The sequence below is a fragment of the Sebastes umbrosus genome, chromosome 7, assembly GCF_015220745.1.
Source record: "Sebastes umbrosus isolate fSebUmb1 chromosome 7, fSebUmb1.pri, whole genome shotgun sequence".
NCBI lineage: Eukaryota > Metazoa > Chordata > Actinopteri > Perciformes > Sebastidae > Sebastes > Sebastes umbrosus.
The window spans coordinates 22,616,064-22,638,093 of NC_051275.1; the positions used below are offsets into that span (position 1 = coordinate 22,616,064).

At 41.3% G+C, this 22,030-nt stretch overlaps 1 protein-coding gene and 1 long non-coding RNA gene across 3 annotated transcripts in view; one reads left to right on the forward strand and one right to left on the reverse strand.

Moving 5' to 3' along the window:
* The first annotated feature begins 63 nt into the window (after positions 1-63).
* Positions 64-19,804, forward strand: ypel2b (yippee-like 2b). 2 transcript variants are annotated; one of them, XM_037775785.1, is made up of 5 exons: positions 64-1,119; positions 12,004-12,235; positions 13,096-13,139; positions 14,181-14,289; positions 17,704-19,804. In XM_037775785.1, exons 2-5 carry the CDS (start codon positions 12,119-12,121, stop codon positions 17,791-17,793), a joined length of 360 nt encoding a protein of 119 aa, XP_037631713.1. In that variant the 5' UTR covers positions 64-1,119; positions 12,004-12,118; the 3' UTR covers positions 17,794-19,804. The 2 variants fall into 2 exon arrangements, with proteins under 2 accessions (XP_037631713.1, XP_037631712.1); XM_037775784.1 differs by lacking the exon at positions 64-1,119 and adding an exon at positions 2,135-2,613.
* Positions 2,699-22,030, reverse strand: part of LOC119491632 — a 27,021-nt gene continuing 7,689 nt past the window's right edge. Inside the window, exon 3 of the long non-coding RNA XR_005207631.1 lies at positions 2,699-3,728. This is a non-coding gene — a long non-coding RNA (uncharacterized LOC119491632). The remainder of the gene's footprint in view (positions 3,729-22,030) is intronic.

Here is a 22,030-nt window from a genome sequence, read left to right on the forward strand (position 1 = left end):
TGCACTGTGTGCATTATTATCTGTCCTGCAGACCGTCCTCCTTTGTCCCCCCCCCCTACCTAGAGAAGTGTTGTACAGTTAGAGAGGTGTTGTATAGTTATGTACATGTGTAGTATATTAACAACTTTATATGGATGAATATTTGGTAACCACCTGCAGACTGACAGGAGGTGGCGCTGTAGACTGGAGGGATTTAACAAGTGTTCCCTGTAGAGGAAAAGTAAATGATACTGTTGTCTGTATACATCCATGTGCTGGTCCTGCTGGTTTATAAAACCCATCCCACATTTTTTTTATTGAATTTTACATATAAACATATATACATATATACACATACAGACAGACTAACAATATTAATAATTAAATTATACAATGAAATGTTTAGTCAGAATTTCCACAGTACACTTGGGGAATACATGCTGGCTTTTTATTAAGTTTAACTTTTGTTTTTACCCATCATTGATGTGCCTGCGTGGATTTGAGGCAATGCATACTCTGCAGAAAATATTATTGTTGTGCAGTGCCTTTTGGGAGTATTTAGAAGAATATTTCTCACTGAACATTTTAGAAATTACAGCTTTGCTCCAGTTTAGCAGTGTTGACGGAGTGGATCAGAAAGTTGGAGTTGAAGCAGATAGTTATTGTCCTGACCATCCCTGACAAAGGAGTAATTGTTTTTGTGATTATTAGGTTTTTGATTTGTCCTCCTTTCACTCATTTCATGTATTTCACATATCTAACAAAGAAAATAAAAGATAAGACAAAATAAATAAATACCTCAAGGAAGAAGAAAAAAAAAACATTTCAACAACTGCACTCAGCAACTCTTTCTTTCATAAAACTACACTCACATGTAGCTATAGTGGTGTACACTGATTCATGGAGAATTCATTAAACAAATTTGACATGATTGGTCACTCGCTTCTGCTCTCGACCAATCAGCGCAGTGTTGCTATGCCTTATCAGCTCGCTGATTGGCTGACACAGCTGTCACTCATTCATCAAGTCAACGTTCCAGTGTGATTTTCTTTTTGCCAAAGATCATCAACTCCGGCCGTCAAGATAACTCACGTCTTCACGGAGTTTGCGCTGAATATGACCTGTCGTGTCGTGATAACGGTAAAGTTTTACCACTAGGTTATTAGTAAAGTAACCAAATACAACCCTCCAATTTAATTTTATAAAAAAGCTGTGTTGGGATGTTAGAAAACGTAATAAATGTGAACTTTTCTTTTGAAAGGAGGCTCAGTTGCTATGGTAACTGTCTTGTTACCGTGTCTTTAAACACAATATTAGCTAGTATGTCTACGTATTACAACAGTATAAGTAACTGGAAAAGCAATTTCTGGAGAAATTGTGGTGTGAATGCTGGTTGCTGAAGAGCTGACGCTACGCTGTAATGCTGGCTTAAATGTTGGGAGAAGAAGGTGAAGTAGTAGGAATAGTGGAAAAGTGGGAATGGGTTTAATTTGTATGAATTTCATTGAAAAGTTGAATAATATCAATAGTGTATAATGATGTGGAATATTTTAAGGTTTTTGAATTGCTGACGCTAAACTGCATTGCTGGTTTTAATCTGTATGAAGAAAGATACAGAATCAAAAGATTATGAATCAGTAAATAAAAGTTGTATTTGCATGAAAAGCAGCTGAAGCCTTATAAATAGTTAGTTCTGAGTTCCCTGTTAAGAAAGTTACCTTCTGGGGCTTTTATTTTGAAAAAATAGGTGAATCCCTAGTTTCCTTTTAACATACAAAAGGGGGAATTTTAAGCTCCAAGCTTCAAGCTCCAAACAAAGTTAAATATTTCAAAAAGTACAAATGGGATGAATGAAAGTTGAATATTAGCCAGAATCTATGGAAGATGTGGAACATTTTACAGTTTGAATGGAGTTTCTAGGTGAAAGTATGAATGAGCAGTGAAGAGTTGAAAATGCTTAAAAAATTTTAAATTCTGAACATGTCTTCCATTCATTTCAATGGAGATGTTTTTATGAATTATGGTTAATTCTGAAAATATGAAAGTTATGAATAAGAAAAGTAATAGCCATCATGTCCTAATTGAGCTGCATGTTTTGATGTTTGAAAGGAGTTTCTATGTTGAAAAATGTGGAACGAGAAGCGATACAAAAAAAGTGGTCGAAAAATACAAATAAACTCAGTAGAATAACATAATGTGAATGCTTCCAGCAATCACACCAACAAGCGTCTTCATATCACGCTGCTAAACGTCTAAAATCAACCTAAGGAATGAGACACGACTTTACAGAAAAACAGAAGAAAAGCTGTCCTACCTTTTATAAAAAGGACTTCCTGCGAAGGCGGAAGTGAGTTGGAGTGAACCCTCTCGCTCCGGCTGGCTCTGTCACCACTCTCTCTCTCTCTCTCTCTCTCTCTCTCTGGCTGCCTCATCTAAACTCTGCTGGGCATCACTGCGCGTCAAAACATTGCGTCTCTGCAGGACTTGTTTGCCAGGGCCCAGAGACAGAGAAGAAGAGGACAATTTGCCTGTTTAAGGAATGCAAAAGGGGGTTTAAGGATTGGCATTGCCAGGAGGAAAACGAGGAGGCATTTTCTAAGCTACGTGGAGATCTGGTTTTTCTTCCCTTCAAAGGTAAAAATGACTTCTTCTTCCTCTGCGTTATTTTGTTCCCACTGTGGTGCATTTTGTTGTTACGCACTGTTTTCATATCGCTCTATGAAGCTTATTCCAGCCTTTATTATACAGTGATGCAAGCTACAGCTCATGCAATAGCCTACTTTTTAACCTGAGGCAACTTTTCACACGTGCTATAATATCATAATAAAAGAATAATGGTTGTCGCATGTATTACAACAACAACATGCATTACATGATATGTATTTATCATGCCTGTAATATCACAATACAATAATATGGTTGTAGCATGTATTACAACAACTTTCATTACATGATATGTATTTATCATGCCTGTAATATCACAATAAAAGAATAATGGTTGTAGCATTTATAACAACAACATGCATTACATGATATGTATTTATCATGCCTGTAATATCACAATACAATAATATGGTTGTAGCATGTATTACAACAACTTTCATTACATGATATATATTTATCATGTCTGTAATATCACAATAGAAGAATAATGGTTGCAGCATGTATTACAACAACATGTATTACATGATATGCATTTATCATGCCAGTAATATCATAATATAAGAATATGGTTGCAGCATGTATTACAACAACAACATGTATCACATGATAGTAATATGTATTTATCATGCCTGGATTGATGTTTTCTTGCTGAGGTCTGCTCTGCGGTGGAGCTACAGTATCTAGTGGTTGTTATTATTAGGCCACATGCTGTTTGTTGGTGGTTGGTGGCAGTCATGCACGTATGCGCCATCATCATCATCATCACCCCCACTGTGTGCGCGCTTGGTCGTGATGGTGCACCTCCTTTACAGTATAGGTGATCAATGCGGGTTATCATGTAATACAAGCATGTGATCACACACGCTCTGACGACAATCAGCTGCTTCTCATCGATATCTGCAAAAAAAAAGTCATTGCAGATGTTAAAGCTTTTCAGAGTGGGGTGGTGCGTGCGTACATGTGTGCGTGCGTGTGTGTGTGTGTGTGTTTTCAGCATTGCTGAGCTGAGGCATCCCCACCATCTGTGCTGCTGCGTGTTGGTGGCTGAAGTTCTGCCCCAGATGAAGTGCGCCACTGCCTGTGACCTGATTCAATAATCACACACACACACACACACACACACACACTGTCACTCACACACACACACACACACACACACACACACACACACACACACACACACACACACTGTCACTCACACACACACGCACACACACACACTGTCACTCACACACACACACACACACACACACACACACACACACACACACACTGTCACTCACACACACACGCACACACACACACTGTAAACCTTAAGCCTTCATGTTTTTGTGTATTTATTGATGTGTTAGCCCCACGTGACATCTCAACCATCACATACAAGTCAATGACAGTTAGGCCAGCAGGTGGAAATGCTGCACCCCCCATCCCAAAAAAAAACTAAATAAAGTCCATGTGAGACAGTTTAAGACACTTTTATCGTGTTGCAACCTATGCACTGATCTATTTTCATTGCAAAGCGTGCATGCAGAGATAGTTATTGATCATGTGAGGAGTCGATACACAGGGATCGAAGATGGGGGTCAGAGTGTTGCAGGCCTTGAAAGGTGATCCTTCACTTGCATACATAAACAAAGGTTGCGCACAATGCTTCAAAGCACTATTCAACTTTGTTTATTAAATCTTTTATATATAAGTATGTAATAATAAAGTACAAATCCCCAAATAGCTCATGAAATAAGGAATAATACCACAGTAATCATTATTCATACTCAACATGAATTATTATTAGTTATTCTCAGACAGATATCGCTGTTTGCTGCGTGTAGAGCTGAGTGTGTGTACAGTAGTGTGGTGAAAACGCTGCACAGCGAAGCTTCGAATACCTTTGAATATTTCTCACCGAAGCCCAAAAGTGGTATTCGGGACAACCCTAGTCCAACGTGTTGCCTGCAGTTTTAACAGGTCTGTTGTCACATCACCCACTTTGTTTTTTGTCACTTTTTTTTGACACTCTCACTGTTTATCATCTGTTAGCCACACAGAAATGCAACAGAAATTATACGTATAAACAAGCCAGATAATGAGCCTTTAAAGAGTGTGTCCCTTCAACTCTGTAAGGAAATACAATTGCCTGAAGTACCTGAAAACAAGCTGCCCTCCTCGCCACAGAGGACGAAATAGAGACAGAAAATTAGATGTGAGTACGGATGAAACATAGCAACAGTAACCAGGCACACACACACACACCTGGGATGCAGGAGCATCGCCTCATCAGTGAGATTTGATATGGTTGGGGGGGCAGAGGGAAGCTTTTTCCTCCTCTAGTGAGTGATGTCATGCTGCTGTATGCTGTTGGCCTTCGTGTAAGACTGAACGAAGAGCAGAATGAAAGTACACGAAGTACAGACATCGTGTCGGTGCAGCTCGTGGGCAGTATAGCTCATCCACTGCTGAAGGGACACACACTGCTTCTTCCCTCTTTCTCTCTCTCTCTCTTCTCATTTAACTCCCTCTCTGTCCCCGTCTGACTCTCATCTTCCCCCCCTTGTATCCTTTCCTCCTCCTCTCGATCATTGTCAGAAGCAGCATCAGCAGCGGCAGCATCAGTGCGTTACATAACAAAGGTTTTTTGTTGGGATACAAGGGCCCTTTTTGGCTGTTGAGACTCGTGGCACGTAGCCTTTTGTGATGACACCCAGAAATGACCAGAATGGACGGCTCGGTGACCTCAAACGACCCGCGGCAGAACTGATGAATAGACAGAGTGACAGCAGAAAAAATAAATATACAAACAGGCTGAGAGGCATAGAGACAGACGGAGAGCAATAAACAGATAAAAGATGGACAAACACCAAAGACACAGACTGACGTTATGCAGACAGTCAGTTTTGCTAAAATTTCTTGCTGTTGGCACCCGTCTGATCTGGATCGCAGCGACCAGTTCTTCTAGTCATCTGATCATTTATGCAATTTGTTATTCTGTCAAAGAGGGTTTTTTTCAGAGCAAAGCAGCCCTGATTGACTCTTTGCGTCAGCGTTTTACAGCGCGTCAGCATCCTTGTTCCCTCAAACAATGTTGCCCTGCAAAATGAGTTTCAAAGCATGTCCACCCACCAAGATGAGTGCTGTTCTGTTCTTGGAAACTAATTGTTTTGAAATGTCAAACAGCGTCATAGTGAAGGACATTTTCATTTGTTTAATGTGGTACTAAAGCCTGGACCTGCTTTCTCTTGTACTTTATGTTCGGTGGTGTTCTCGTCTTTAAAGTTACTTATTTCCTTGTTAAGTTTTTTCAGCGTTGTAAGTCACTAGAAAATGTGTATGGAATAAACCAAAATAAGTTTTTCTTCTTATCACACGCTTTTGCCTTGGACATTATTGTGTTATTTTCACACTGGCTGGTTCTACTGCTAAACCAAAGCCATAACATTTCTAGGTAGGGATACACCAATCTGATACTGATATGGGATATCGGGGCGATACTGACTCAAATAGCTGGATATCGTTGAGAATGGGTCCACATGTAATTGACTCGATTCAGACTCGAGTCACAAATTAGATGACTCGACTTCAAAATCAAAAAAGACTTGCAACTAGACTTTGTCTTCAACACCAATGACTCGTTACTTCACTTGGAGTTGAGCCTTTTGATACCTTCCCCCAAGCCCAAAGATTAAAAAGTATGTTGTTTAAAAAGTGTGCCACAAAATTCCCTTCATATCCTGAATCAACTAACGGTAACGCTATTCATTCGCAGCAAGTCGACACTTAATTCCCCAGATCCCCTTTGTTTGAACAAATCCGACAGCATCCAATCAAATTGCAGGAGAAAACCATGAAGAACGTTACGTAACTGAGCGGCAGTTGGATAAAATGATACCAAAGACAATTTAGTTTGCGTACAGAAACTATGCGTTGGTCAACAAAAAACTAACTGCAGTATACAAAACGTACGTGTAAAAAATTACAGACAGCGACGCAAATGGCATTAGGACTTGTTTAGGACTCGAAACTCAAAGTTTAGGACTTGGGACTTGAGTGCAAATGATTTGGTCCCACCTCTGGCTGAGGGAGCTAACAACAAACATGTCAGCTGTTTGGAGATATTTCACGTATGCTTACTTGTTTTTAATAATAAATAACATATACAATAGTTCAGTAAATTTATATCTATGTATTTATTTATTTATTACATTTTGTTTTACAAAGTTAAGAAAGCAATGTTTAAGTCAGGCCTGATGTTGCCTTACACATAAAAGAATGATCCCAGTCATTTCCACATAGTGAGACATACAGCTTATTAATTAAACGCTGGTATTACACGGCTTTGTTGAATACTCGATTCTGATTGGTCAATCACGGCATTCTACTGCCGTTGCTATGTATAACACACCGTTGCTATGGATAACAGACCGTTGCTATGGATAACAGACCGTTGCTATGGATGCAGTTCTGTTGTCGGACTCTGGCGGACCGTTTTTGTATAAAATTATTGATTTTTTAAGTAAGTAGCTGTGTAATAAGCGGGATCATTTACAGCTAGCGGGTCATTTCTGTGAAATAAACCCTGACAGGGAGACTCAGCGTCGCCCTGAAGGGGTTTATTTCACAACAATGACCGGCTCGCTGTACATGATCCCTTACGTATCGGATCGATACTCGGTGTCGGCCGATACACAAAGCCCAGGTATCGGTATCATTATCACTATCAGTATCAGGACTGAAAAAGTCAGATCGGTGCATCCCTATTTCTAGGGCTGCAACTAAAGATTATTTTCATTATCAGTTAATCTGCTAATTATTCTCACGGTTAATCGATTAAATTGTTTGCTCTAAAATGTCAGAAAAGAGTGAATAAATGTTTGTCACAAGTTCCCAGAGCTCAAGTTGAGTTTCAAAATGTCCAACAGTCCAAAATCAAAAGATATTCAGTTTAAAATGATAAGAAAAAAAACAGCAAATGACTGTATTTTTAATCATGAGTATGACGTATTTTCATCCAAAGCCGCTGACATGCACTGACACACTGTTGTTGTTATAGCTGTAATGATTCTTCAGAGGCCGACTGCAGATAATACACAGAGAGAACTCCACATGGATTATGTATGACCCACAAGAAGATGTGTAACACATGCACTACTATAATCCAGCACTGCTGTTGAATGTCTGTCTGTTGAGGGCACATTAGTATCATGATGCACTACAACATGCTGACAGTTAACAGCATCCCACAGAACTTTCGATAATTGTTTACATCTCGCCTGTCAGCTGTGACGGACAGTTCCTCGTCTATTCATTATATTTGCATTTAAGATATTTAGCCTGTACTTTTATCCTGAGTGACTTGTAGCAGATGCAGCGTTAGAGGCTTTAAAGAAGAAGCTTGAATTTAATGTAATTAAATTTGAAGCTTAAGTTTGAAGCTTACATTCCTAGATTACCTATAAGACTAATTACTGAGCTATAATCAGGCAGCTTTGTGCAAATGTAAGAGATTTTCTTGATTAATTGAAATTCAAATGGCTTGTTTTTGTCTTAAACTCAGATATATTCAGTTTACTATCATAAAAGGCACATTTAAAAGGGGCAGTGTGTAGGATTTGGTGGCATCTAGTGGTGTGGTTGCAGATTGCAACCAACTGAGTACCCCTCCGCTCACTCCTCCCTTCCCAAGACTGTGGTAACGTGAGCCGCCAAGTGCAAACCTGTGGTAACGCCGTTCATCTCACTAAGAGGCCATCCTTACCATAATAACATTACTTTAGGAGCAACGGAAGTCAGACGGCGGCTGGCAGTACCACGGTTTTGCACTCTGCAGCTCCGCAGTTTCACACGTGTGTCGGAGAACTTCAGGTGGACCCAATATAGATACAACACAGTCTCGCGGCAGTTTGTGAAATTGTCCCAAAATTTGAACATCCCCCGAAATGTTACACACTGTTCCTTTAAAAGATTATACAAATTCATTTTCTGTCAATTGACTAATCAATTAATCCACTAATCATTTCAACTCTAACTTCCACAGCAGCCAAATATAAAAGAATTAAGTGGCAAACGTCTCTAATTATGTAAGTAAATATCTGTGTGCCAGTTCTGTATGGCAGTTCTCAATATTCTGATCAGATCTCAGAGAATCCTACGTAAACTTCTTCCTTGTCCTCAGTCCTGAAATGACCGAAAGGGTAAAACACGCTTCGGGTTAAACACCAGCCTGTGTGTGTGTGTGTCAGGGGTCACTCCGGCAACTGTACTGAGCGTGTCTTTGTGCCCCTATCCCACGCCGCTGGCACCGAGTCAGAGTAGAGAAAACAAGGGCACGTCTCACCGCCTTATTTATTTATATCCCCCGGTCCTTCCCCTCAGCACTGGTGCCTTTATCAGCCGCCGACACTAAAAACAATCATATTGCAGAGCAGTGAAGAGGCCTCTCTCTCTTGTTTGTCCTGAACTCACAGAGGCCTCCTGCTCCCATTCAGTATTTTATTAGTTTTTCCAGATGGTTCAGTAAAGACGTACAGGAAGTAGAGGAGACAGTCTGATGACGATGAAACAACTCAAGTCATTATAGAATCATAGAGCTATAGTCCTGTGAAGTATTTAGTTAGAAGGGTCATGTTTTTATATTTTACTGTGATACATTAAACTAAATTGGAAAGAATAGTAGCCAGGTAGACAATAAAAGTTGTATATACTGTTTTAGTGAGGCTCCTCAACAGCTTTATGAAAAGTAGCTCTGGGGAATAAAACTAGATTAAATCTTGCGATTGATAGGTTGTGTTTAGCACCAGCGCTACGGGGCTGGAATCACAATTAAAGTTGCATTAAGCAATAAAACCACAAAGATGATATCTGCAGCACAAAGAAGAGAGCACAGGCCCTGAACCACCTCCTGTACAGTTAGTCAAAACACCCTCCTGTCCTCCTGGCCCCGAGCCTTTGGGATGGGTTCCCAGACCAGCCCACTAATCTTCTCAGTCACCAGGGCACACCAGCGCAAGTATTTTAAGGGCTCGGTCTATTTGGATATCATGGAGTGAGCAGAGCACGATCCTCGCAGTTGTGCTACACTAAGCAGATTATCTTTGCAGCCTCATAGACTTAAACACAGAATGGGAGCTATAGCGTTGCTGGCTGTGTGTTCTGCATTGAATTACAGTCAGTGCAGATTGTTTTCATTATCAATTGATCTGCCGCATGAATTAACAACAAATTAATTGTTTGGTCTATAAAATGCCAGAATAGAGTGAAAAATGCCCACCAGATCTAAAAATGTTTAAATGCCCGACCAACAGTCAAAAGCCCAAAGGAGTTCAATTTACAATGATATGATAAAATGATGGATCATGGATCATTTTTGTTATATGGAGTGTCTATGTTGTAATATTATTACTGTATGTTAGTTATTATGTAGTACACATGACATCTATTGCATGTCTGTCCGTCCTAGGAGGGAGATCCCTCCACGGTTGCTCTTACCGAGGTTTCTCGGCTCGGGTAAAGTTGTTCCTTATCGATGCATGGCTCTAATGACAGAGGGAGTCGTATGCTGTACAGATTGTAAAGCCCCATGAGGCAAATTTGTAATTTGTGATATTGGGCTATATAAACAAAATTAACTTGAATTGAAATTGACTTGAATAATACAAATCGTCATATTTGAGAAGCTGGAACTAAGAGTCTAAAGCCATGCTAGTAGCTCTGTGAGGCTGCACTTACATGCATTGAACTAAATGCTAATGTCGGCATGCTGACATGCACACAACATGTCAATGTTTATAATATTTGCTATGTTCAGCATCTTAGTTTAGCATGTTAACATTTGCTAATTAATACCATAGACTGTATAAAATATGGAGGTAGTCTCCGTGACGTCACGCATAGGTTTCTAAAGAGCCGTTGTGATGCTCGGAGTGGGCGGCTCCGGCTGTCGACATCTTGGCAGTGATGACAACTCACAGCTAATCCAAAAATGGGCAAAGAGGTGGATCGTTGGTGGAGCTGAGGACCGGCTGACGCAGCAGAGCAGACAGCTAGTGACTTGGTACAGCAACCACCTGTCATTCAAAAAGGCCACGGCCACAATTATGCCAAACTTTATGCCTTAATATAATGTAAATGGGTGAGTTATATAAAACCCCAGTACAGTTGTCATGAATGGGGAAATTAGCTATAGGCTGGAGATCAAAACCATTTTTTGTACCAGGCTGTAAACATGTTTATTTCTGCTGTAAAGTTGGGTATATTAACATGGGGGTCTATGAGAAATGACTCACTTTTGGAGCCAGCCTCAAGTAGCCAGTGAATGAACTGCAGTTTTTGGCACTTCCACATTGGCTTCATTTGTCTGCACCAGAGTGGACGTAGTCACCGTGACGTCTCCCATTGGTTTGTGGACTGCCGTTTTGAAGCCTCGAGTTTACCCAGGTTTATCATCTACTTTACTCTAAATGGGCCCATAATTTACAAAATAAACATCATGCTAAATAAACTCATGTTTACAATGTTTACTGAGGTATAAATCAAGAGAGAAGTAGGGTCATTTTCTCATAGACTTCTTTATAATCAGACTTCTTTTTGCAACGAGAGGAGTCGAATCCTGCTGGCTGTTAGAAAGAATGCAAGTTTAAGGCACTTCGGCATTGGCTTCACTTTACAGAACCAGAGGTTGTCCACTGGCAGATAGCCTATCTGCATTGGAAAAATTCAACTTTTGCTTTTATGGTGGCACTAGAGGAGAAGTGGATGGCCAAGTCAGGATTCATCCTCTGAGCACCATGAATGTCTGTACAAATTGTCATGGCAATTCATCCAGTAGTTGTTGAGATGTTTTGGTGGAGGACTGACATTGTCATCCCTTGAGCTGCGCCGCTAGCATGTTAAAAAATTACTTTAACTAAGCAATTATCAAAATAGCTGCCAATTGAGGTTTTTTCTGTCCCTGTTTGGTCGCCAAAACTGTCCACTTGATCAACTAGGACTCATTTTTGGCCTCTTGGTAGAAGTAGTGGTTTCCTGTGTGGTGGAAACCTGTACCTGTACCATGTTTGAATCTCTTCTCCTAAAGTAGAATTAAAGTAGAATTTCTTTGTTCAGTTTCTGAGAGACTGAAATGTGAAATGTGGTGACTCAGCCTGGAACACAGGCTCATTAATAATGCATGATGTCTCATCACATCTTTGCTCTTTGAGGTTTTAAAGACGCGAGCAGGTTGGAGAATTCTCTGAACGCACAGAGCCGACTGTAATCCCATCGGCAATTGTACACCTGTGGCTCACTTTACAACATCAGTTTAAAGAAGCAGCTGTTACACAACCATGTAACCATTAGCTGCTCTTTTATTATCCTCCCTGTGCTCAGGTGTTCGCCTCCCAACCCACCGCCCACCACGGCCCTCACCTGTGTGTTGCGGTGCTTCCCTTGTGAGCCGACCTGGGCTGGCAGTCCCTTCTTGCACCGCCCGCCAACTCCGCCCATGGTCAGAATGACGCGCTCCAAGACCTTCCAGGCGTACCTGCCGAGCTGCCACCGGACGTACAGCTGCATCCACTGCCGAGCTCACCTGGCCAACCACGACGAGCTCATCTCCAAGGTAACCGCCGGTGACTTGACTCATCTTACCAACCGTGGTTGCCCCTGGAAACCATCAAGACAGTACTTACATTCAGGCAGCTAATTATTACAGACTGAAAAGGTACTTTATCACAGGTAATGTTTTACTTTAGAGACAAGCAATTTACTGTATAGTTTTTGTCTCTTTCATTATAGCACGATCAATAATACAGAATATAATTGACGAAGGATTAACAGCAATTAAAAGGACAAGCGTTGAAGATTAAAAAAGAGGGAGAACGGATGAGGAATTATGAAAACAAACAACAGGCTGAGCACCTGTATGTCTTTGTCAGCCGCCGCCACACTATTACGTGTGGATGGATTATGACATAAACTGGTTAATGAATTGGATTATGAATCACTTTTTCCATGAGCGATTATGAAAACGCCGCTCACCTATGCACAAAGGCCTCTTTAACACATCTGCACAACATGAATTGGTTTAACGTGTCTCATCAATAGAAGCTCTCATGTTGTGGAAAATAAAGGCCTGCACGACAATAAACGCATAGTGGTAAAGCCACTTAAGCATAAGCCAACCATGATGTTATCAGTAGCATATGGGCTGTTACTGGGAGACTGCGCCCCATTTTAAAGTCGATATTAAAATAGATTTTGTCTGCAGGTTTTAAAATAAGAGCTTCTATTAAAGTAAAGGCCTGTCTCAAATCAACATGTGGGCGTTTTATAAGGAAACCAAACCTCTCTCTCTTATCTGACTGAAGCACTATGGCCATATAATAGCGTGCTTATATAATTTTATAGAGTTACTGCACTGTATGAAAGGGCCTATTCTTGTTTCAGCCTTTTCATCTTTGTCTCATCTCGTCTTTGCAGTCGTTCCAGGGCAGCCAAGGCAGAGCCTACCTGTTCAACTCAGTGTGAGTAGCCCTCTCTTGTTGCATTTCAACTCACCTGGTTGATGTTATGTGTCAGGAAAAACCATGGAAATAGAATATAGGAGTAGAACGGACATTCCCATTCAAATAAATGTAGCGGGACAAAGAACGTATATTGCCAAGAACCTGGGCGCTGTATAGTAGCCTAATACTAGGATGGGTTAAATGCAGTGAATGAATTTCACTGTGTGACGTGTACCATGTACTGTGTGACAATAAAAGCTGATTTACATTTTACTTTTACATTTACATCAGCGCCCAGCAGCAAAGCTACGCTTCTATTGTCATATTCTACCGAAATGGCCTGTGTTGAACAATAAAATATTATAAATATAATAAGCGTTTTCCAAAATTTCCAAAAAAGTCCAACATGGCAGCAGCGGCTATTGTCAAAAAAACACCAGAGTTTCGTCTCTTTGAGCAGGATGATCCGAGCAGCAGCCATTTTTATGTGTACCGTTGCAGTTTGCTAACTTCCGTATAAACTAAACTGACTTTCGGCAAGTCGTGGACTCACTGAGGTTAGGTTCTGCAGTAACGACTAAAACAAGTAGTGGAGTAGTAACATTATGAAGCATAAAGAGCCAGAGCAGATGACTTAATGCTTCATCCACACACTCTTGTCAGAGCGTAGGAAAGCACATTGCAATCACCAGATGAGTGACAACTTTGTCCGAACAGTGATCTAAATTGCTCAGGTGTTTTAAAATAGGTTAATAATGCATATTGTTCCACACAGTAATTGTGTTTCTTTAAACCAGTCTGTGCCTCGGAGTCACTAGCAGCTGAATTGAGTGTGAAAATTAGGCTGTTTGAATCTATGCTCCTTGGCCTGGCGCCCTGTCAGTACGCGCTGTGTGACTGGGTGTGAGGCAGTGACTCAGTCTGAACACATCATACAGTACAACAGAGCAGCTTGAACCACTTGCACAAAAATAATTTGTAACTTTTGTCTCTGCTTGTGTCTCCTTCCTCTCTACTTTCCTCTCCACAATCCCATCTCCCCTCCGTTCTTTCTCTCAGGGTGAACGTCGGCTGTGGCCCTGCAGAGGAGAGAGTCCTGCTCACAGGCCTGCACGCTGTAGCAGATATCTACTGTGAGAACTGCAAGACCACCCTGGGCTGGAAATACGTAAGTACCCTCGGGTGATTTCATGCACGAGCACCACAAACTGCATCCAAGGTTAGAGGAAGATAAACTGGGAGGTTGTTATTATAGCACACCCTAATTTTATTTGCACCCTAATTATATTTAAACCTCCTCTTCTCTCTGGGTTGACGCAGTGTTACAGCTGTGGGCTGAATTAATTATGAGATAGATTTCTCAGAACAGATGGAGACATGAAGGAGAAGTCTTTATTTATCTTATATGACTTGTGATTAGTTTTTAACGTTTTGAGAAAGTGAAAACCATCAGCATGTAGTTTACTCTTTAGGTTTTTACCAGTCAACACATTCTCACACCCCACTTATCGAATACCGCCGCATGGTCAGTGCCCCTCGGCATCGACGCACGGGGGTACCTCGCTTGCATTACTTTTGGACAGACCGGGGATGGCGTGTCAATGTACGCTCGTTACATGCCAAGTGTCCTTTCAAAATAAACTTTTGTTTTTACAGGAAGTTAGGTTTAGGCAACACAGTTAGGGTTAGGAAATGGTTGTGGTTGACGTTTACTTCACTGACTACTGACTCACGGGGCTGACGAAAGAAAACGACTCACGTGACTGACGATACTAACAAGTCACGGGACTAAAGACTGACGTGACAAAATAAGTCAACTGTTACTTTTAGTTGCACACGGGACACGAACAGCGGTCACCTGGTTGAAAGTCTTGTTTTTGTTTGACCCATTAGTGGACTTTCACGCTATTGATACTACGTCACTTGCTCTGACCGTTGAATAACACCGCAGGTGGGTTTACATTGGAGTTACTTCAAAGCCCGATTTGTCATACTATTGCTAAAGGGTGCCTCCGTGCATCGGTTTCTGGTGCCGAGGGGCGCTTACCACTTACTGTAACAGTAGATCATTGTACATTGAACATTTCTAGGTGTTAATAATGTTGATTGAACATTGACAGTGTAGTTTATTTGAACTGTTTCAGAGTTAAATAGCATTGAGAGCCTCACTATGTAGCTTCGGCTAATATCAGAGAGCCATATATACAGTCTAAGTCTCTGTAAAGCTGTGATAGAGCATATCAAAATACACGTGCAGGATGTATTTTAGGTCCCATGCCAGGGTGAACTAAACAGCATCCACACATGTTAGCTCTCTTCATACAGTATATCAAGCGAGCCGAGCATGTGCAGCTGTCACTGGTGAACCCTGTCCACGTGGAGGTGAGAGTTAACACTATAGGACACGTGACTGTTTCCTTAAGTGGTTAACACACACACACACACACATTCACACAGTATCCTTGTTGTTTGACTTCTGAGAAGTCTCCATTGACCAGCTCTCTTTGCCTAACCTCTAACCATAACATTCACCGCTACGTGTTCAACTATAACCTTTCAGGCTAAAAATAACTGTTTTCCTTGTGACGCCTGGTACCAACACCTGGCGAGCCAGCTTCAGAAGTAGATACTTTTCTGGGTAGTTTCTATTCCTGTCAGGACCCCCGCAAGGCAGAGAAAACAGAGGTCACATGCATGCACCAGCACGCAGACACACTAGATAGGACTTAATGGAGGGTTTCCATTAATATCAGTTGCTGCAGTATTGATTTTCCGCAGTCGTCAAAGTTCCATTGAGAGGCTTGACCTACTGCACTTCTAAACCAAGAAATCTGATAACGTGCCTCTGCAGCTCTGAACCAAAATAGCCAAAGACAAAGCAAGGTACAGAGAGAACATTTATATCAGCCGACTCTGTGACTCTGCTTTCAAGGGAGGCCTACAGTGAGTGAGAAGAACAAGAACACACGGTTGTTAATGGACTTGGACAGGAGGCAGAAGTCATCATTTTGTGTCATTTTGTATGGCATTGATTTTGCAACGTTTTAAATAGTTTTCAAAACAAGAGCTGTGTCGAAATGATCCTCATATTAGGGCTGTCCTCGACCAACAAAATTCTTAGCTGACTAACACACAATTTTGTTGACTAAAAGATTAGTTGATTTAATCGACAGATCTGTGAACCTGAGTTTCTCCACAAAGAATCACACAAAAGCACCACTTTAAATCTTGTGTTTACCAGATGTGATCATAAGGTTCTTGGAAATAAAGTTATTCAGCTTGAAAAATGACTCACGTCTGGGCCACACATTGGATGCATGAGCAGCGCATGAGTGTTGCGGAACCTCTTGCTTTTTATTTTTTCCATGTTAACAGGTTAGAGCAGCGACGTGCAGCTCGGCTGCGTGTCAGCTGCATCTCTTCTAGAGATTCGAGGTCTCGCCTAATTTTTCTGCGTGCAGTTCACAGCAAAGATAGACTGTGAAAATGTTCTATTGACAGTATATTGACATCATACCAGCAATATTATTACAGTTTCAATGTCTACATCTGTAGAATATGTCACAGACATGAAAAAAGTAATAATCAACTAAAGAAATCTTGGTCGACTAAGACCAAAACGACGGATTAGTCAACTCATCGACTAAGAGGGGGCAACCCTACATAATATATAGGCTTTTTTTTTTTTTTTTAAAAGGATGCGTATATAAAAACCAAGGTCAAAGTTGACTTTGAGTGCAGTGGTAGGTGGCGATTTCAAGGGTAGCGTTTGCTCTCCCAATAGGAAAATAATGGCACAGCCAGCGCAGAGCAATTTTACTGCTGATCATGTGTAGACAGCTTGACACGTGTAGCCTTGTTGGGTGCGACCTGCCATCATGAATTTTGATTTTGTTTTCATTAACTGCTACTGGATTCTCTTACTTGGGAACTTACAGTATCTCAGTAAGCTTGGCAAATGACTGTTGCAATCATGCTTTTCAAATGATTGACATTTTGCAGTCAACAATTGTAGCCTGTAGGAAGATGATAAACTGTGAAAAATAATGATTATGGTGTTAGTTGATGTATTTCACTTAATAGAGCAACACAAAGTGGAGTTGATAAGTTTCTGTGTTGCTCAGACTTTCTTATAAATCCCATTCATATTTTCCAGAGGAATTTTGGATTACACACCGACCACAAAAGTAGAAATGCATGTTACAGCCTGCAAAAATAGAACAGACTCTACGTCTGTGTTGGCTGTTGTGAGGCTCAAACCTGTGGCCTTTTGGGTTTTGCTGTTTTTAGTGGTGAGAGACAGATTCCTGCCAGTTTAAGGTATGACGATCCAGTCGGGTCAGAGATTTGGTTCTGCAGGCTCCTCTGCAGTGACTGATGGTTATGTAACCAGCTGCCATTAAAGAGCCAGCAGCAGAGACAGGCCAGGATTGAGTCAAGGATTTACAGCTGAAAGGACATGTCATTTTTTTATGCACCTTGTGTCTAACTATCCTACTCTCTGTCAAAGATATAAACATGTTATTATTCTCCATCACGTGACTTAAATGCTGTCTCTCCTGTCCTCTGCCACGCCCTCCAGGAACATGCCTTTGAGAGCAGTCAGAAGTATAAAGAGGGCAAGTTCATCATCGAGCTGGCTCACATGATCAAGGACAACGGCTGGGACTGAGGGACGAGCAACCGGGACACGAACGCAGCAGAGGAGAGGGAGGGTGGGGGGGTTGGATGGACAAATGGACGGATGGTAGGGAGGGAGGGACGGGGGTCGTGTGTGGTGGGTGAGTGTGTGACTTTGGTTTGGCTGATTTACCATTAACCTCTGTAACTCTCTGCCCATCCCTCCCTACCACACCTCTTGATGTACACACTCACAAACAACACACATCAAGGTCCCAGACATCCCAGCTTGACAGAGAGACAGACAGGCAGGCTTGTACGCAGCTAGCAGGACTAGATGACTGGCCAGCAAGATGTCTCATTCTCACGTTTGTTTTTTTTACTGAATATAACTCTTCAAAAAGGTGGCAACATTCCCTCTAAACCTGCTAGAAGACGTCTCCATTGTGTTAAGTACTAACAAAAATGTTGAAAACCAGTTTGTTAACGGGTCATTCAGTGGAAATTTAGCCAGAAGCGGGGCGGTTATGCCGGCCTGGCGGGGTTCATTGGCCTTGGTTGAAGAGCTGACGGGCATTCACTGTTCTCAGCTTGAATCAGATGACCTAAGATGATTATAGCAAATCCAGCTGATCGGGGCCATGCCAGCTGGGCCAGTGATGAGGCCTCGCGCTGAGGCCTGGCACAGAGGCCCAAGCACATGGGCGTTGGGTTGTGGCGCGGGGGTGGGTGCAGGGATTGCCACCCACCAGGCCGCTCTCTGAACATGGTGAGGAGAGGAAGATCCTGATCCAGTTATGCGGTGGCTTTAATGGCCTCTGGCTGGGATTCACTCCATGTCTTGCCAGTGATGCAGCTCAGGACGGGCTGAGAGTGAAAGAGAGACGACCACCAGCTTGTCCTAAAACCTCACAGGAATTTGCCCTCGCAGCAGCAAAGCAGCTCCCCTGGGTTTTATTCATCCTTTAATACAACGAGTCATGTAAAGTGATCTGCTGATCCTCCCCGTGTTTGTCTGGTGTCGGTCGGACGCATCGCTGCGTCCACCTTTGTTACTTGGCCAGATAGAATTACACAACATAAGCGTGTCTCAGGTGAACAACTTTGGCTGGGATTCCCAAAAGGCTTGCGAGCACTGTGAGCATCTGTCTGCTGTTGGAGGTCGAAGGTGACGAAGCTCTGCAGGCTAGTGATCGGTCAGATACGAACACAACCCCTGCTATCGTGCAAATAACAGTGTGATTTGAAGAAACTGACAAATGCCCAAAGCATAAGTGGTTTCATGGGCCAAGGGAAAATGCAAATAGTAAAGAAATTAACACAGAAAGTAAATTATTACTTTTACTGAAGTTACGAGGTATATACATGACCACAGAGGTGTGTACAGTAGATGTATAAAAGGTATCACTCTTAGGCTCTCTTTCAGTCTGGGATGACTGCTGTTTAACTGCTGATCTTCACTAACTGGCCCTCACAAAACATAACAAACCTACTGGGCAACATTATGAAGCAATGCACTAGATAGACCGCTTATTCTTTTGTTCTTTAATGCGCCAACACATTATCTTCTTAGGTTTTGCCCACGTTTTAGATCATTTTTCTTCCATCTCAGTTAGCTTAAATATTCCTCATGTATCATGGCCCTTTGAGTTATGACACCTGGGTAATATTTGAGGTAACATTAAGGGGAAGCATTGCTCAGGTACCTCGATGCTACTTTTTCTTTGCGATCCTACATAAAGGGATAGTTAGGGTGTTTTGCAGTGGGGTTGTATGAGGAACTTATCCAAAAGTGTACGCTCTATCTAGAATATTTTTGCCGGGAGACAGTTATACAGTCAATGTTTCTGACGGGGAGCTGAAGCCGCTATCTATGCACCAGACTCCATTGAAAAAAACTGTAATTTTACCTCACAGAACACGGGTGTCTCAAGTCTACTCTTGCTGACTTTGGTGAATCCGAACTAACCAAAGTCATACAATAACACAAACAAACTAACCAATTGATGCAGCAGTAGACCAGCAACCCTAAAGTAAAATGAAATTTGTTTTTATAGCTGGATGCAACAACTTCAGTTCCCCATTGGAAAGGGCTGTCTGACGGCAAGATAAAGCGGTGAAAATATTCTAAATATAGCGTACACTTAAACTGATATTGTTTCTTTTAGGTGGTTAAAAGCCCCGTCCACAGCAGTACATTGCTTTACTCCTGTCTGCTTCTCCAAACTGGGGGCGTACAAACCGTCATCTACTGTAGGTAATACACTGACTATAGATCAGTACCTCATACAACCCCACTTCACAACACCCAAACGATCCCTTTAATGTGCTGGATGTGTTATTATTCTCTGGTGGAAATGTATTATTTTCAAATGAGAGAATCCATCCCGTGGTAATGCAACGTTAATGCATGCATGAAGTGAAACAAGTGTTCTGACCAGTTTTGTGCTCGGTCCTCGTCACATTTTTGTGAAAAGAACATTTTGTGTGTACTAGAGTTGCAATGAAACCTTGTGCTGTAATACAACGTCTAATCAGTTTCACTTCAGTCCATTTGAGCTGTGAGATCCTTCCTCTTCAGGTTAAATGTGATCCTGTTAGAAAATTAAAATTAGTTGCCCTGTTTGTCACACATAGTTTCCCGTTGTGGCTAACATTGCTCTAGAAGTTGCCCTGTATATGGTGAGTGCTGTTCAAGACTCTCCTGTTACAACCAAACCTAAACTCTCTTCAGTAACACTCAGCAGCTGACTGCTCAGTCGGAGGCAGCGACATTAAACCCAGCACAACCAAAGAACCCACCCATCTACAATAAATTGACCAAACAAAAGATCTCATTTTGCTTGGGCAACGTGTTGCTAAACAAGGGGGTGTGTATAGCTGAAAGCCAAGGTTGTGGATAGCCTTTCTCTGTGATATATATATAATGCATTATGATTTTGTAAACAAAAGATCTTAATATATGAATATATTCTATTTACTGTACTCACCATGAGGATTACCATTCATGTCAACCTCTGTGTTACAGACTGTAAATAGTGTTAATGTATTGTGTTTTATCTATGATCCATACGATGATGAATGAATATGATTTAGGTCATGTCATGCTTTCTCTCTGGTACCCCACATTGGCTGTACGATACTACTTTTTTACTGAAAATGTTTCAATTTTAATGTCTTTTGTAAAGGAGGATGCTGATGTTGACTATATATCATTGGATCTTCATCTAATAAAATGCACCTTGATATCTGTATGGAATATAGTGTTTGTTTTTTCTCATGCAACCTTAAATCTCTTAAGTGTGATGCACTTTAAAGCGTCAATGATTTAGCAATGCACCTTAATTAAGTTGGGCGACTCACAAGAGATATTTACAAATATTTAAAATTGATACATCAGAGGCTGATATATCCTGATTTTGAATCTCAAGTATGAGTTGAGCAACAATAACACAGGAATTCATTCTCTGTAACGCAACTAAGTAGCGTCTTTCATTGGACCATGCCGCTCCGTGAATGCCTGCGCCTTTTAATCTTTACTACATAAAAAAAAAAAAGAAGAAGTCTAAAGCAAAATTCAAGATAATCCTGGTGACATCATCTGGGTTATTTTCTTATGCCTTAAAGCAAGACTATAGCGGATTCAGCTTTGCTAAATGGTGACCACTGTGGCCACAAGTGACAAGAAAGGGATCGTGCTAAATGCTAAAATCAGAGGCTGCAGAAATGACAGCTACTGATCATCTGCAAAGCTAAACTTTTTAGTTTTTAGCAGAACTAGTTTATTTGGTGTTGCTGCAGGGATGAGGTATTTTTGTAGGCCAACCAGGAAGTTAGAATCGCCCAATGAGATTTTTCCATTGGCTTTTGGGTTATTGCAGAAAATAAGCTCTGTGGCATAAACAAACATTTATGATATTTACACATGACTCATTCCTGCACCAATCTATTATGATGAAAGATTTAGCCACTGTTCTTTTATCTGCCATTGCAAACTTGATTGCTAAGATGTTGGAGCATCAAAGTTGATTTTTCAATGCCAGGAAACAGGAAATAAATCAGCTTTAGCTAAGGATATCTCACCAGCGGCAGTGGCAGTACCATCACTGCAGTTTGATTTTTACCTCCGTTTTGTAGTTCTTAGGACATGTTTCATGCTGTTTCCCCCCAGACATTACACATTTCAATGGTATAATAATGTTTATGGCAAGGTATGATGTAAACAAATCTGATTCTGGTCAATTTTGGCCAAATATGTAATGTAGTTTTAGCTCTGTTGGGCAATAATA

Coding starts and splice junctions, on each gene's coding strand:
- ypel2b (XM_037775785.1), top strand. CDS start 12,119: ATGGTCAGAATGACGCGCTCCAAGACCTTCCAGGCGTACCTGCCGAGC. Junction 12,236..13,095: donor ACGACGAGCTCATCTCCAAG/GTAACCGCCGGT, acceptor TCGTCTTTGCAG/TCGTTCCAGGGCAGCCAAGG. Junction 14,290..17,703: donor CCACCCTGGGCTGGAAATAC/GTAAGTACCCTC, acceptor CACGCCCTCCAG/GAACATGCCTTTGAGAGCAG.